We start from the raw sequence: 17,618 nt of genomic DNA, 5'->3' as shown, positions 1-17,618 counted from the left end.
CTCTGACAGTGCGGCACCCCCTCAGTACTGACCCTCTGACAGTGCGGCACTCCCTCAGTACTGACCCTCTGACAGTGCGGCACTCCCTCAGTACTGACCCTCTGACAGTGCAGCACTCCCTCAGTACTGACATTCTGACAGTGCAGCACTCCCTCAGTACTGACCATCTGACAGTGCAGCACTCCCTCAGTACTGACCCTCTGACAGTGCGGCACTCCCTCAGTACTGACCCTCTGACAGTGCGGCACTCCCTCAGTACTGACCCTCTGACAGTGCGGCACTCCCTCAGTACTGACCCTCTGACAGTGCGGCACTCCCTCAGTACTGACCCTCTGACAGTGCAGCACTCCCTCAGTACTGACCCTCTGACAGTTCAGCACTCCCTCAGTACTGACCCTCTGACAGTGCAGCACTCGCTCAGTACTGACACTCTGACAGTGCAGCACTCCCTCAGTACTGACCCTCTGACAGTGCAGCACTCCCTCAGTACTGACCCTCTGACAGTGCGGCACTCCCTCAGTACTGACCCTCTGACAGTGCGGCACTCCCTCAGTACTGACCCTCTGACAGTGCAGCACCCCCTCAGTACTGACCCTCTGACAGTGCGGCACTCCCTCAGTACTGACCCTCTGACAGTGCGGCACTCCCTCAGTACTGACCCTCTGACAGTGCGGCACTCCCTCAGTACTGACCCTCTGACAGTGCGGCACTCCCTCAGTACTGACCCTCTGACAGTGCTGCACTCCCTCAGTACTGACCCTCTGACAGTGAGGCACTCCCTCAGTACTGACCCTCTGACAGTGCGGCACTCCCTCAGTACTGACCCTCTGACAGTGCAGCACCCCCTCAGTACTGACCCTCTGACAGTGCGGCACTCCCTCAGTACTGACCCTCTGACAGTGCGGCACTCCCTCAGTACTGACCCTCTGACAGTGCGGCACTCCCTCAGTACTGACCCTCTGACAGTGCGGCACTCCCTCAGTACTGACCCTCTGACAGTGAGGCACTCCCTCAGTACTGACCCTCTGACAGTGCGGCACTCCCTCAGTACTGACCCTCTGACAGTGCAGCACTCCCTCAGTACTGACCCTCTGACAGTGCGGCACTCCCTCAGTACTGACCCTCTGACAGTGCGCCACTCCCTCAGTACTGACCCTCTGACAGTGCGCCACTCCCTCAGCACTGACCCTCTGACAGTGCGGCTCCCTCAGTACTGACCCTCTGACAGTGCGGCACTCAGTACTGACCCTCTGACAGTGCAGCACTCCCTCAGTACTGACCCTCTGACAGTGCGGCACTCCCTCAGTACTGACCCTCTGACAGTGCAGCACTCCCTCAGTACTGACCCTCTGACAGTGTGGCACTCCCTCAGTACTGACCCTCTGACAGTGCGGCACTCAGTACTGACCCTCTGACAGTGCGGCACTCCCTCAGCACTGACCCTCTGACAGTGCGGCACTCCCTCAGTACTGACCCTCTGACAGTGCGGCACTCCCTCAGTACTGACCCTCTGACAGTGCAGCACTCCCTCAGTACTGACCCTCTGACAGTGTGGCACTCCCTCAGTACTGACCCTCTGACAGTGCGGCGCTCAGTACTGACCCTCTGACAGTGCGGCACTCCCTCAGCACTGACCCTCTGACAGTGCGGCACTCCCTCAGTACTGACCCTCTGACAGTGTGGCACTCCCTCAGTACTGACCCTCTGACAGTGCGGCACTCAGTACTGACCCTCTGACAGTGCGGCACTCCCTCAGCACTGACCCTCTGACAGTGCGGCACTCCCTCAGTACTGACCCTCTGACAGTGCGGCACTCCCTCAGTACTGACCCTCTGACAGTGCAGCACTCCCTCAGTACTGAGCCTCTGACAGTGTGGCACTCCCTCAGTACTGACCCTCTGACAGTGCGCACTCCCTCAGTACTGACCCTCTGACAGTGCGGCACTCCCTCAGTACTGACCCTCTGACAGTGCGGCACTCTCTCAGTACTGACCCTCTGACAGTGCAGCACTCCCTCAGTACTGACCCTCTGACAGTGCGGCACTCAGTACTGACCCTCTGACAGTGCGGCACTCCCTCAGCACTGACCCTCTGACAGTGCGGCACTCCCTCAGTACTGACCCTCTGACAGTGCGGCACTCCCTCAGTACTGACCCTCTGACAGTGCGGCACTCCCTCAGTACTGACCCTCTGACAGTGCGGCACTCCCTCAGTACTGACCCTCTGACAGTGCGGCACTCCCTCAGTACTGACCCTCTGACAGTGCAGCACTCCCTCAGTACTGACTGTCTGACAGTGCAGCACCTCCCTCAGTACTGACCCTCTGACAGTGCGGCACTCCCTCAGTACTGACCCTCTGACAGTGCGGCACTCCCTCAGTACTGACCCTGTGACAGTGCAGCACTCCCTCAGCACTGACCCTCTGACAGTGCGGCACTCCCGCAGTACTGACCCTCTGACAGTGCAGCACTCCCTCAGTACTGACCCTCTGACAGTGCGGCACTCCCTCAGTACTGAACCTCTGACAGTGCGGCACTCCCTCAGTACTGACCCGCTGACAGTGAGGCACTCCCTCAGTACTGACCCTCTGACAGTGCAGCACTCCCTCAGTACTGACCCTCTGACAGTGCAGCACTCCCTCAGTACTGACCCTCTGACAGTGCGGCACTCCCTCAGTACTGACCCTCTGACAGTGCGGCACTCTCTCAGTACTGACCCTCTGACAGTGCAGCACTCCCTCAGTACTGACCCTCTGACAGTGCGGCACTCAGTACTGACCCTCTGACAGTGCGGCACTCCCTCAGCACTGACCCTCTGACAGTGCGGCACTCCCTCAGTACTGACCCTCTGACAGTGCGGCACTCCCTCAGTACTGACCCTCTGACAGTGCGGCACTCCCTCAGTACTGACCCTCTGACAGTGCGGCACTCCCTCAGTACTGACCCTCTGACAGTGCGGCACTCCCTCAGTACTGACCCTCTGACAGTGCAGCACTCCCTCAGTACTGACTGTCTGACAGTGCAGCACTCCCTCAGTACTGACCCTCTGACAGTGCGGCACTCCCTCAGTACTGACCCTCTGACAGTGCGGCACTCCCTCAGTACTGACCCTGTGACAGTGCAGCACTCCCTCAGCACTGACCCTCTGACAGTGCGGCACTCCCGCAGTACTGACCCTCTGACAGTGCAGCACTCCCTCAGTACTGACCCTCTGACAGTGCGGCACTCCCTCAGTACTGAACCTCTGACAGTGCGGCACTCCCTCAGTACTGACCCGCTGACAGTGAGGCACTCCCTCAGTACTGACCCTCTGACAGTGCAGCACTCCCTCAGTACTGACCCTCTGACAGTGCAGCACTCCCTCAGTACTGACCCTCTGACAGTGCGGCACTCCCTCAGTACTGACCCTCTGACAGTGCGGCACTCCCTCAGTACTGACCCTCTGACAGTGCAGCACTAACCCTCTGACAGTGCAGCACTCCCTCAGTACTGACCCTCTGACAGTGCAGCACTCCCTCAGTACTGACCCTCTGACAGTGCAGCACTCCCTCAGTAGTGACCCTCTCACAGTGCAGAAGGAGGCCATTTGGCCCATCGAGTCTGCACCAGCCCTGTGAATGAGCACTATGTCGTTTACGAGTGTCCATCCCGACCAATCCCCTAATCCCATAAACGACACATCGCTGGACACTAAGGGACAATTTAGCATGGCCAATCCACCTAGCCTGCACGTCTTTGGACTGTGGGAGGAAACCGGAGCACCCGGAGGAAACCCACGCAGACAGCGCAGAGAACGTGCAGACTCTGCACAGACAGTGACCCAAGGCTGGAATCGAACGTGGAACCCTGGTGCTGTGAGGCAGCAGTGCTAACCACTGTGCTACTGTGCCACCCGAAAGGGGGCAATCTGAATCCTCCTCAGAACATTGTCAGGCTGGTATTTTGCCTTCACCTCTGACAAGTTGGACCTCAACCTCCTGGTTCAGAGGTGAGAGTTCAGCCCCGTGCACCGTGACGACCAGGGACTGGAAAGAATGGGATTACCTGTCAGTCATGTTCTCGTCTGAAGCTTTATGTTCCTCGGTTTCACAATCCATTCCTTCCTTGCGGGCTTGCTCGAAACGAAGGCATGGCTGGATGGTCAACACGTCAGGGCCCAGCCAGGACTCCTCTGGGGGGGTCTTGCACAGACGCTGTTTCTTGTGTTGGCAGGGGCTTTTCAGAGGACAGGGAGGGGTCTGGGACCCTGGCTCCGGCTCCGACACCTTCAGCTTCTTCTGCAGGGTAGCGCTGACATCACCCGCACCCCCAGAGGTGACCCGTTTGACCTTGCGTCGCCGCCGCAGTGGCTGTCCAGGTGTATTCTCAGTGAAGGAGTCTGACTCGTGCCAAGTGTGGTACTTGCCCTTGAGCGTGACATTGAGGGAGGAGAGTCTCTTCACCACAGCTCCATCATCGTCCGAGTCGCTGGCGCCTCCCCCACCGGCGATCCCTCCCCCACCCCCCGCTTCATCCTGGCTGGACTCTGACGCCTCACTGTAGCAGCGGGCATAGTCGAGCGAGTGGTTGGAGTTTGAGCGCCGTTTGCGCCCCCTCCGTTTCCGCGCTTGCCGTCTCTGCTGTTGCCGTGGACACAGCCCGGGCCCATCCCAGATTTCCTGCTCCAGGCGGTTCTGTTCTGACGTCTCGTCCAGTGCAGATGCCAGGTCGTGGGCGAGCTCATCCATTACACAGCGTCTGGGAAAAGAGCACAGGAGGGAACAGGAATTAGAGCATCAGGAATGCCAGCATCAACACAATAGCAGAATACAGGTGACCATTCGACCATCGTGTCTGTGCCAGCTCATTGGAAGAATGAGTCAATCATTCACAGACTCTGCTCTTCCCCATAATCCTGTGAAATGTTCCCCCCAGTCCCTTTCAGACATTTCCATTGACTCTGATTTCATCACCCTTCCAGATCACAAAGATGTTCCCTAACCTTTCACTGCTCCAAGGAGAACATCCTAACGTCTCTAACCCTTCCTGGAACTGACGTCTCTCATCCCTGCTAAATTCCAGCAAATTTCCTCTTCACCCTTTCCAAGGCCTTGACAAGGTACAGCAGGCGGTGAGGAAAGCTAATGGCATGCAGGTACAGCAGGCGGTGAGGGTTGGCATGCAGGGACAGCAGGCGGTGAGGGTTGGCATGCGGGTACAGCAGGCCGTGAGGGTTTGGATGCGGGTACAGCAGGCGGTGAGGGTTGGCATGCGGGTACAGCAGGCGGTGAGGAAAGCCAATGGCATGCAGGTACAGCAGGCGGTGAGGGTTGGCATGCGGGTACAGCAGGCGGTGAGGGTTGGCATGCGGGTACAGCAGGCGGTGAGGAAAGCCAATGGCATGCAGGTACAGCAGGCGGTGAGGGTTGGGATGCAGGTACAGCAGGCGGTGAGGGTAGGCATGCAGGTACAGCAGGCGGTGAGGGTTGCCATGCAGGTACAGCAGGCGGTGAGGGTTGGCATGCGGGTACAGCAGGCGGTGAGGGTTGGCATGCGGGAACAGCAGGCGGTGAGGGTTGGCATGCGGGTACAGCAGGCGGTGAGGGTTGGGATGCAGGTACAGCAGGCGGTGAGGGTTGGCATGCGGGTACAGCAGGCAGTGAGGGTTGGCATGCGGGTACAGCAGGCGGTGAGGGTTGGCATGCAGGTACAGCAGGCGGTGAGGGTTGGCATGCAGGTACAGCAGGCGGTGAGGGTTGGCATGCCGGTACAGCAGGCGGTGAGGGTTGGGATGCGGGTACAGCAGGCGGTGAGGGTTGGCATGCGGGTACAGCAGGCAGTGAGGGTTGGGATGCGGGTACAGCAGGCGGTGAGGGTTGGGATGCGGGTACAGCAGGCGGTGAGGGTTGGCATGCGGGTACAGCAGGCGGTGAGGGTTGGGATGCGGGTACAGCAGGCGGTGAGGGTTGGGATGCAGGTACAGCAGGCGGTGAGGGTTGGCATGCGGGTACAGCAGGCAGTGAGGGTTGGCATGCGGGTACAGCAGGCGGTGAGGGTTGGCATGCGGGTACAGCAGGCGGTGAGGGTTGGCATGCAGGTACAGCAGGCGGTGAGGGTTGGGATGCAGGTACAGCAGGCGGTGAGGGTTGGCATGCAGGTACAGCAGGCGGTGAGAGTTGTCATGCGGGCACAGCAGATGGTGAGGGTTGGGATGCAGGTACAGCAGGCGGTGAGGGTTGGGATGCAGGTACAGCAGGCGGTGAGGGTTGGCATGCAGGTACAGCAGGCGGTGAGGGTTGCCATGCAGGTACAGCAGGCGGTGAGGGTTGGGATGCGGGTACAGCAGGCGGTGAGGGTTGGCATGCAGGTACAGCAGGCGGTGAGGGTTGGCATGTCTGTACAGCAGGCGGTGAGGGTTGGCATGCCTGTACAGCAGGCGGTGAGGGTTGGCATGCGGGTACAGCAGGCGGTGAGGGTTGGCAGGTACAGTAGGCGGTGAGGGTTGGCATGCGGGTAAAGCAGGCGGTGAGGGTTGGCAGGTACAGCAGGCGGTGAGGGTTGGCATGCCTGTACAGCAGGCGGTGAGGGTTGGCATGCGGGTGCAGCAGGCGGTGAGGGTTGGCAGGTACAGCAGGCGGTGAGAGTTGGCATGCAGGTACAGCAGGCGGTGAGGGTTGGGATGCAGGTACAGCAGGCGGTAAGGGTTGGGATGCAGGTACAGCAGGCGGTGAGGGTTAGCATGCGGGTACAGCAGGCGGTAAGGGTTGGGATGCAGGTACAGCAGGCGGTAAGGGTTGGGATGCAGGTACAGCAGGCGGTGAGGGTTAGCATGCGGGTACAGCAGGCGGTGAGGGTTGGCATGCAGGTATAGCAGGGGGTGAGGAAAGCTAATGGCTTGCTGGCCCTCATAGCGGGAGGATTTGAGTATCGGAGTAGCGATGTCTTGCTGCGGTTATACAGGGCCTTGGTGAGGCCACACCTTGAGTATTGTGTGCAGTTTTGGTCTCCTAGTCTGAGGAAGGACATTCCTGCTATTGAGGGTGTCCAGCGAAGGTTCCCAGACTAATTCCCGGGATGGCAGGACTGACAGATGGAGAAAGACCGGATCGACTGGGCTGGAAATGACCGGAGTTTCGCAGAGAGGGGATCCCATGGAAACATATAAAACCCTGATGGATGTGGGAAGAATGTTCCTGATGTTGGGGACGTCCAGAACTCGGGGTCACAGCCTAAGAATAAGGGGTCAGCCATTCAGGACTGAGATGGGGAAGAACTTCTTCTCTCAGAGAGTTGGGAACTTGTGGAATTCTCTACCACAGGTGAATTGGACATTCTGAATTCTCCCTCTGTGTACCCGAACAGGCGCCGGAGTGTGGAGACTAGGGGCTTTTCACAGTAACTTCATTGCAGTGTTAATGTCAGCCTATTTGTGACACCAATAAAACATTAGGAAGAAATGCCCAACGGCCGCAAACAGCTTTTAAAAATGCCGCTGGTATCAGCTTCCAGGACTCCAGCCGTCCCACGCACTCACGCCCCATCCGCTGGATCTAGCCGTGCACAGGCCAAGAGGCCAGCCGGGCAGACCACCCCATCCTGACGTCACAGTACTGTTGCATTAACGGTAAGTCAAAATGGCGGGTTGCAAAGATCAGCCGGTGGGGGCCCTGGGGGCGGGTTGGTCGGTAAAGGTGGGTCCCGGGGAAAAAGTTTGAAAAACATTGTTGTATTCTATTTAAAAGGTCACGCATTCCAAAAAAGGGACACCCTCCTCAACGAGTCCTGCCAGCTCCCCCTGCCAGCCCCCCCTGCAAGCTCCCCTGCCAGCTCCCCCTGCCTGCCCCCCGTGCCAGCTCCCCCTGCCAGCTCCCCCTGCCAGCTCCCCCTGCCTGCCCCCCGTGCCAGCTCCCCCTGCCAGCCCCCCCTGCAAGCTCCCCTGCCTGCCCCCCGTGCCAGCTCCCCCTGCCAGCTCCCCTGCCAGCTCCCCTGCCAGCCCCCCTGCCAGCTCCCCCTGCCAGCTCCCCCTGCCAGCTCCCCCTGCCAGCCCCCCTGCCAGCTCCCTGCCAGCCCCCTGCCAGCTCCCCCGGCCAGCCCCCTGCCGGCTCCCCGGCCAGCCCCCTGCCAGCAGGATTGTGTGCCACTTTGTCTATTGTTTTCTGAAAGTTCACATACACATCAAACCCTCACCCAGCCCCACCCTCGCCCAGCCCCACCCTCACCCAGCCCCACCCCCACTCAGCCCCACCCCCACTCAGCCCCACCCTCGCCCAGCCCCACCCTCGCCCAGCCCCACCCTCTCCCAGCCCCACCCTCGCCCAGCCCCACCCCCACCCTCACTCAGCCCCGCCCTCACTCAGCCCCACCCTCGCCCAGCCCCACCCTCACCCAGCCCCACCCTCGCCCAGCCCCACCCTCGCCCAGCCCCACCCTCGCCCAGCCCCACCCTCGCCCAGCCCCACCCCCACCCTCTCCCAGCCCCACCCCCACCCTCGCCCAGCCCCACCCAGCCCCACCCTCGCCCAGCCCCACCCTCGCCCAGCCCCACCCTCGCTCAGCCCCACCCTTGCCCAGCCCCACCCTCGCCCAGCCTCTCCGTTACTTCAAAAACAATCATATTAGTTAAACATGATTTACTTTTCAAAATCCATTCGGTCTCGATTATTAACGACAATTTTCTAAGCGGCAATCAATTAGTTCCTGATTATTGCCTCAAAGTGTCGCCATCACCAACGTTAGACTGACTGCTCTGTGGGTAGGTGTTGGCTTTTATTTCTCACCACATTTTAAACAGTTGTGTGTGTGTGGGGGTGAGTGTGGGTGAGTGTGTGTGGGTGAGTGTGTGTGGGTGGGTGTGTTTGGGTGGGTGTGTGGGGGGGTGTGGCGGTGTGTGTGTGGGTGGGTGTGTGTGGGTAGGTGTGTGGGGGTGAGTGTGTGGGGGTGTGTGTGTGTGGGGGGGGGGGTGTGGCGGTGTGTGTGTGGGTGGGTGTGTGGGGGTGAGTGTGTGGGGGTGTGTGTGTGTAGGGGGTGTGTGGGGGTGTGTGTGTGTAGGGGGTGTGTGGGTGTAGGGGGGTGTGTGGGTGGGAGAGTGTTTGTGGATGTGTGGGTGTGTGTGTGTGGGCCTGTGTGTGGGCCTGTGTGTGGGCCTGTGTGTGTGGGTGGGTGTGTGTGGGGGTGTGTGTGGGGGGGTGTGTGTGTGGATGTGTGTGTGTGTGTGGATGTGTGTGTGTGGGGTGTGTGTGGGGGTGTGTGTGGGGGTGTGTGTGTGTGGGGGTGTGTGTGTGTGGGGGGTGTGTGTGTGGGTGTGTGTGTGTAGGGGGTGTATGAGTGTGTGTGTGTGTGTGTGTGTGTGTGTTAGTGTGTGTGTGTGGGCCTGTGTGTGGGCCTGTGTGTGTGGGTGGGTGTGTGTGTGGGGGGTGTATGAGTGTGTGTGTGTGTGTGTTAGTGTGTGTGTGGGCCTGTGTGTGTGGGTGTGTGTGTGTGGGGGTGTGTGTGGGTGGGTGTGTGTGTGGGTGTGTGTGTGTGTGGGGGAGGTGTGGGGGGAGGTGTGGGGGTGTGTGTGTGGGGGTGTGTGTGTGGGGGCGTGTGTGTGGGGGCGTGTGTGTGGGCCTGTGTGTGGGGGCGTGTGTGTGGGTGGGTGTGTGTGTGGGTGTGTGTGTGGGTGTGTGTGTGTGGGGTTGTGGGTGTGTGTGTGTGGGGTTGTGGGTGTGTGTGTGGGGTTGTGTGTGTGGGGTTGTGGGTGTGTGGGTGGGTATGTGTGTGGGGGGTGTGTGGGTATGTGTGTGGGTGTGTGTGTGGGCGTGTGTGTGGGCGTGTGGGTGGGTATGTGTGTGGGAGTGTGTGTGGGTGTGTGTGTGTGGGTGTGGGTGTCTGTGGTGTGTGGGTGTGTGTGGTGTGTGTTTGGCGGTGTGGGTGTGTGTGTGGGTGTGTGCGTGTGTCTGTGTGTGTGTATGGGTGTGTGTATGGGTGTGTGTGTGTGTGGTGTGTGTGGGTGTCTGTGGTGTGCGTGTGGGTGGGTGTTTGTGGGTGGGTGTGTGTGAGTGTGTGGGTGTGTGTGGGGGTGTGTATGGGGGGTGTGTGTATGGGTGTGTGTGTGTGGGTGTGTGGTCAGGGGGAGTTGGTCAGGGACAGGAGGGGGTGACTGTGGGTCAGGAGGAGTTGGTCAGTGGTCAGGGACAGGAGGGGGTGACTGTGAGTCAGGGGGAGTTGGTCAGTGGTCAGGGACAGGAGGGGGTGACTGTGGGTCAGGGGGAGTTGGTCAGGGACAGGAGGGGGTGACTGTGGGTCAGGGGGAGTTGGTCAGGGGTCAGGGACAGGAGGGGGTGACTGTGGGTCAGGGGGAGTTGGTCAGGGACAGGAGGGGGTGACTGTGGGTCAGGGGGAGTTGGTCAGGGGTCAGGGACAGGAGGGGGTGACTGTGGGTCAGGGGGAGTTGGTCAGTGGTCAGGGACAGGAGGGGGTGACTGTGAGTCAGGGGGAGTTGGTCAGGGACAGGAGGGGGTGACTGTGAGTCAGGGGGAGATGGTCAGGGACAGGAGGGGGTGACTGTGGGTCAGGGGGAGTTGGTCAGGCACAGGAGGGGGTGACTGTGGGTCAGGGGGAGTTGGTCAGTGGTCAGGGACAGGAGGGGGTGACTGTGGGTCAGGGGGAGTTGGTCAGGGACAGGAGGGGGTGACTGTGGGTCAGGGGGAGTTGGTCAGGGACAGGAAGGGGTGACTGTGGGTCAGGGGGAGTTGGTCAGGGACAGGAGGGGGTGACTGTGGGTCAGGGGGAGTTGGTCAGGGGCAGGAGGGGGTGACTGTGGGTCAGGGGGAGTTGGTCAGGGACAGGAGGGGGTGACTGTGGGTCAGGGACAGGAGGGGGTAACTGTGGGTCAGGGACAGGAGGGGGTGACTGCAGGTCAGGTGGCTATGGGAGAACCAGCACGTAGTGAAGGAGGAGCTTTAGCTCCTGCTTTGCCCAACAGGGATGAGGTGTTTGCTCCCTGTGTGGACGGGGAGGACAGCAAGGTGGATGTGTGGACTGACCACAGCACTCTGGGTGAAGGGTTAGATTGTATGTGGAGTGGAGGTACGGTACGGTCAGGGGCAGTTGAGGGCATGAACCCTGAGGCTGTGTTGCCTGCCATGTGCCTGGGTCAGGATATCTGCTTGTGGCTGGAGACGAACGTGGCATGGGAAGAAGAGGATCCAGTGGTTTAATCCAGATGTGTACCAACCACATAGATACGACTGGGAAGGAGGTTCTGCATAGAGAGCAAGAGGAGCTTGGCATTACATTAAAAAGCAGAAGCTCCAAGTGAATAATCCCTGCTTTCTAACCTGGGCCATGTGGAGGTTCTGGAGTAGTGGCAGCCAAAGGCCCAGAGTGTTGCCCTGCAGACCCAGGTTCAAATCCCTCCTCAGCAGGCGGCGTAGACTGAATTCAATTAGAAAGTCTGGAATTAAAAGTCTAATGAAGACCATGTAACCATTGTCGATTGTGGTAAAAGAAACATCGGGTTCACTAATGTCCTTTAGGGAAGGGAATCTGCCGTCCTTACCCGGTCTGGCCTACATGTGACTCCAGACCAATAGCACACAGGTAGCCAGTCACTCAGTTCTATCAAACTGCTGCAAAGTTAATAAAAAGGAAATGAATCCGGACGGATCACCCGGCATTGACCCAGGCACTGGAAACGGTAACGGCAACCCCAGCCCTGCTGACCCTGCAATGTTACTAATATCTGGGGGCTTCCCAGCCCTGCCGACCCTGCAAAGTTACTAATATCTGGGGGCTTCCCAGCCCTGCCGACCCTGCAATGTTACTAATATCTGGGGGCTTCCCAGCCCTGCCGACCCTGCAAAGTTACTAATATCTGGGGGCTTCCCAGCCCTGCCGACCCTGCAAAGTTACTAATATCTGGGGGCTTGTGCCGAAGTTGGGAGAGCAACAGCCTGACATAGTCACACTGACAGAATCATACCGTACAGTGTCCCAGACACCACTATCCCCATTCCTGGGTCCTGTCTCACCGGCAGCCTGACATAGTCACACTGACAGAATCATACCTTACAATGTCCCAGACACCACTATCACCATTCCTGGGTCCTGTCTCACCGGCAGGACAGACCCAGCAGAGGGACCGGCACAGTGGGATACAGTCAGGAGGGAGTTACCCTGGGAGCCCTCAACATCCACTCCGGACCCCATGAAGTCTCCTGGCTTCTGGTTTAACATGGGCAAGGAAACCTCCTGCTGGTTACCCCGGCCACCATCAGCTGATGATTCAGTTACTCCTCCATGTTGAACACCACTGGGAGGAAGCACTGAGGGTGGCAAGGGTGAAGAATATTCTCTGGGTGGGGGGACTTCAATGTCCATCACTAAGTGTGGCTCGGTAGTACCACCACAGTCCGAGCTGGCCGGTATCGGTCTCGGTAGGAGTGACCACCGCACAATCCTTGTGGAGACAAAGTCCCGTCTTCATATTGAGGATACCCTCCATCGTGTTGTGTGGCACTACCACCGTGCTCAATGGGACAGACTTCAAACCGATCAGCAACTCAAGACTGGGTATCCATGAGGTTCTGTGGGCCATCAGCAGCAGCAGAATTGTATCAACCACAATCTGCAACCTCACAGCCCAGCATATCCCCCACTCTACCATTACCCACCCAGCCAGGGGATCAATGAAGAGAGCAGGACAGCATGCCAGGAGCAACATCAGGCAGACCGAAAACTGAGGTGTCAACCTGGTGAAGCTACAACACAGGATTACTTCCGTGCCAAACAGCATAAGCAGCAAGTAATAGACAGAGCTCAGCGATTCCACAACCAACGCATCAGATCTAAGCTCTGTAGTCCTGCCACATCCAATGGATGTGGAGGAGGAGGCTCCACAAATATCCCCATCCTCAATGATGGAGGAGCCCAGCACATCTGTGTAAAAGACACGGCTGAGGCATTCGCAACAATCTTCAGCCAGAAGTGCCGAGTGGATGATCCATCTCGGTCTCCTCCGGAGGTCCCAGCATCACAGATTCAGTCTTCAGCCAATACGATCCATTCCACGTGATATCAAGAAATGGCTGAAGGCACTGGATACTGCAAAGGCTCTGGGCCCTGATAATATCCCGGCATTGGTACTGAAGACTTGTATTCCAGAACTTGCCGCACCCCTAGCCAAGCTGTTCCAGTACAGCTACAACACTGGCATCTACCCAGCAATGTGAAATATTGCCCAGGTGTGTCCTGTACGCGAGAAACAGGACAAATCCAACCCAGCCAGTTACCGCCCTATCAGTCTACTCTCCATCATCAGCAAAGTGATGGAAGGAGTTGTTGACAGTGCTATCAAGCGACACTTACTCAGCAATAACCTGCTCACAGTCGCTCAGTTTGGGTTCCGCCAGGGTCACTCGCTCCTAACCTCATTACAGCCTTGGTTCAAACATGGACAATAGAGCTGAATGCCAGAGGTGAGGTGAGAGTGGCTGCCCTTGACATCAAGGCAACATTTGACCGGGTATGGCATTATTGTCGGGGGTTTATTCCCAGGGGATTAATACCGGAAGTTTATTCCCTTGGTTTTTCCCGGGGCTTTATTCCCGGGGGTTTATTCACAGGTTTGTTCCTGGGGGTTTATTCCCAGGGAGTTGTTCCCGGAGTTTAATCCCTGGGTTTTATTCCCAGGTTTATTCCCAGGGCAGCACAGTAGCATGGTGGTTAGCATCAATGCTTCACAGCTCCAGGGTCCCAGGTTCGATTCCCGGCTGGGTCACTGTCTGTGCGGAGTCTGCACGTCCTCCCCGTGTGCGTGGGTTTCCTCCGGGTGCTCCGGTTTCCTCCCACAGTCCAAAGAACATAAGAACATAAGAACATAAGAAATAGGAGCAGGAGTAGGCCATCTGGCCCCTCGAGCCTGCTCCGCCATTCAATGAGATCATGGCTGATCTTTTGTGGACTCAGCTCCACTTTCCGGCCCGAACACCATAACCCTTAATCCCTTTATTCTTCAAAAAACTATCTATCTTACCTTAAAACATGTAATGAAGGAGCCTCAACTGCTTCACTGGGCAAGGAATTCCATAGATTCACAACCCTTTGGGTGAAGAAGTTCCTCCTAAACTCAGTTCTAAATCTACTTCCCCTTATTTTGAGGCTATGCCCCCTAGTTCTGCTGTCACCCGCCAGTGGAAACAACCTGCCCGCATCTATCCTATCTATTCCCTTCATAATTTTAAATGTTTCTATAAGATCCCCCCTCATCCTTCTAAATTCCAACGAGTACAGTCCCAGTCTACTCAACCTCTCCTCATAATCCAACCCCTTCAGCTCTGGGATTAACCTAGTGAATCTCCTCTGCACACCCTCCAGCGCCAGTACGTCCTTTCTCAAGTAAGGAGACCAAAACTGAACACAATACTCCAGGTGTGGCCGCACTAACACCTTATACAATTGCAACATAACCTCCCTAGTCTTAAACTCCATCCCTCTAGCAATGAAGGACAAAATTCCATTTGCCTTCTTAATCACCTGTTGCACTTGTAAACCAACCTTCTGTGACTCATGCACTAGCACACCCAAGTCTCTCTGAACAGCGGCATGCTTTAATATTTTATCGTTTAAATAATAATCCCGTTTGCTGTTATTCCTACCAAAATGGATAACCTCACATTTGTCAACATTGTATTCCATCTGCCAGACCCGAGCCCATTCACTTAACCTATCCAAATCCCTCTGCAGACTTCCAGTATCCTCTGCACTTTTCGCTTTACCACTCATCTTAGTGTCATCTGCAAACTTGGACACATTGCCCTTGGTCCCCAACTCCAAATCATCAATGTAAATTGTGAACAATTGTGGGCCCAACACGGATCCCTGAGGGACACCACTAGCTACTGATTGCCAACCAGAGAAACACCCATTTATCCCAACTCTTTGCTTTCTATTAATTAACCAATCCTCTATCCATGCTACTACTTTACCCTTAATGCCATGCATCTTTATCTTATGCAGCAACCTTTTGTGTGGCACCTTGTCAAAGGCTTTCTGGAAATCCAGATATACCACATCCATCGGCTCCCCGTTATCTACTGCACTGGTAATGTCCTCAAAAAATTCCACTAAATTAGTTAGGCACGACCTGCCTTTTACGAACCCATGCTGCGTCTGCCCAATGGGACAATTTCTATCCAGATGCCTCGCAATTTCTTCCTTGATGATAGATTCCAGCATCTTCCCTATTACCGAAGTTAAACTCACTGGCCTATAATTTCCTGCTTTCTGCCTACCTCCTTTTTTAAACAGTGGTGTCATGTTTGCTAATTTCCAATCCACCGGGACCACCCCAGAGTCTAGTGAATTTCGGTAAATTATCACTAGTGCATCTGCAATTTCCCTAGCCAAAGATGTGCGGGTTAGGTGGATTGGCCATGCTAAATTGCCCGTAGTTCATGCCCAGGCGTATATACCTGGGGTTCTTGCCCGGGGGTTTATACCCGGGGGTTTATACCTGGGGTTTATACCCGGGGTATATACCCGGGGGTTTATACCTGGGGTTTATACCCGGGGTATATACCCGGGGGTTTATACCTGGGGTTTATACCTGGGGTTTATACCCGGGGTATATACCCGGGGGTTTATACCTGGGGTTTATACCCGGGGTTTCTACCCGGGGTTCATGCCCGGGGGTTTATACCTGGGGTTCATGCCCAGGTTTTCTACCCGGGGTTCATGCCCGGGGGTTTATACCCGGGGGTTTATACCTGGGGTTTATACCCGGGGTTTCTACCCGGGGTTCATGCCCGGGGGTTTATACCTGGGGTTCATGCCCGGGGGTTTATACCCGGGGGTTTATACCTGGGGTTTATACCCGGGGTTTATACCCGGGGGTTCATGCCCGGGGGTTTATACCTGGGGTTCATGCCCGGGGGTTTATACCCGGGGGTTTATACCTGGGGTTTCTACCCGGGGTTCATGCCCGGGGGTTTATACCTGGGGTTCATGCCCGGGGGTTTATACCCGGGGGTTTATACCTGGGGTTTATACCCGGGGTTTCTACCCGGGGTTCATGCCCGGGGGTTCATGCCCGGGGGTTTATACCTGGGGTTCATGCCCGGGGGTTTATACCCGGGTTTTCTACCCGGGGTTTATACCCGGGGTTTCTACCCGGGGTTCATGCCTGGGGGTTCATGCCCGGGGGTTCATGCCCGGGGGTTTATACCCGGGGGTTTATACCCGGGGGTTCATGCCCGGGGGTTCATGCCCGGGGGTTTATACCTGGGGGTTCATGCCCGGGGGTTCATGCCCGGGGGTTTATACCCGGGGGTTTATACCCGGGGGTTCATGCCCGGGGGTTCATGCCCGGGGGTTTATACCTGGGGTTTATACCCGGGGGTTTATACCTGGGTTTTCTACCCGGGGTTTATACCCGGGGGTTCATGCCCGGGGGTTTATACCCGGGGGTTCATTCCAAGGGGTTTATACCCGGGGGTTTATACCCGGGGGTTCATTCCAAGGGGTTTATACCCGGGGGTTTATACCCGGGGGTTCATGCCCGGGGGTTTATACCCGGGGGTTCATTCCAAGGGGTTTATACCCGGGGGTTCATGCCGGGGGGTTTATACCCGGGGGTTCATGCCCGGGGGTTTATACCTGGGGTTTATACCCGGGGTTTATACCCGGGGGTTTATACCTGGGGTTTATACCCGGGGTTTCTACCTGGGGTTCATGCCCGGGGGTTTATACCCGGGGGTTCATGCCCGGGGGTTTATACCCGGGGGTTCATTCCAAGGGGTTTATGCCGGCGGGTTTATACCCGGGGGTTTATACCCGGGGGTTCATTCCCGGTTTTCCCGCTCTCTCTCGCTCACCTTTTCTCCGGTCGGTCCCGGTCCCAGGCGATGATGTCATATCCGCCCCGCAGGAAGGCGCGTTTCCGCCCCTCAATTCGTCATTTCCGGTTTTTCACCCGATTTCCGCTCCTCCACGTCCCGTGCCGTTCCATCCAGGCCCCGCCCACAGCCAGGCCCCGCCCCCAGGCTAACACCGCTAACACCGCCCCCAGGGTAACACCGCCCCCAGGCGTACCACGACCCAGCCAGTCCCCGCCCCCGGCCAGACCCCGCCCCCAGCCAGACCCCGCCCCACAGCCTGGCCCCGCCCCCAGGCAGACCCTGTCCCAGACAGGCCCCGCCCACAGGCAAATCCCGCCCCCAGGCAAACCCCGCCCACAGCCAGGCCCCACCCCCAGGCAAACCCCGCCCCAGTCAGGCCCCGCCCCCAGGTAGACCCTGTCCCAGCCAGACCCCGCCCCACAGCCAGGCCCCTCCCCCAGGTAAACCCCGCCCCTCAGTCAGACCCCGCCCCCAGCCAGTCCCCACCCCTCCAGGTGCACATCCAGATTAGGACATAGAACATACAGTGCAGAAGGAGGCCATTCGGCCCATCGAGTCTGCACCAACCCATTTAAACCCTCACCTCCGCCCTATCCCCATAACCCAATAACCCCTCCTAACCTTTTTGGTCACTAAGAGGAATGTGTCACGGCCAATCCACCCAACCTGCACATCTTTGGACGTACATTCATGTTTGAGCCGGATCACAGGGAGGTGAGCCGGGTGCTCCGGAGACAAGCGTCTCAGAGCGTCCGGTCCCAGC

General features: G+C 57.7%; 1 protein-coding gene across 1 annotated transcript in view; it reads right to left on the bottom strand.

Moving 5' to 3' along the window:
• LOC119962485 (G patch domain-containing protein 2-like) overlaps positions 1–16,955 on the bottom strand; it is a 38,580-nt gene extending 21,625 nt beyond the window's left edge. Inside the window, exons 1-2 of the mRNA XM_038790430.1 lie at positions 16,832–16,955; positions 4,044–4,736 (exon numbers count right to left, since the gene is read on the bottom strand). Coding sequence (XP_038646358.1) covers positions 4,044–4,726 — 683 coding nt within the window. The 5' untranslated portion in view covers positions 4,727–4,736; positions 16,832–16,955. The remainder of the gene's footprint in view (positions 1–4,043; positions 4,737–16,831) is intronic.
• Positions 16,956–17,618: the final 663 nt, after the last annotated feature.

Source organism: Scyliorhinus canicula, chromosome 2 (assembly GCF_902713615.1).
Source record: "Scyliorhinus canicula chromosome 2, sScyCan1.1, whole genome shotgun sequence".
Taxonomy (NCBI): Eukaryota; Metazoa; Chordata; class Chondrichthyes; order Carcharhiniformes; family Scyliorhinidae; genus Scyliorhinus; species Scyliorhinus canicula.
This window is presented reverse-complemented; position numbering and strand designations above follow the sequence as displayed.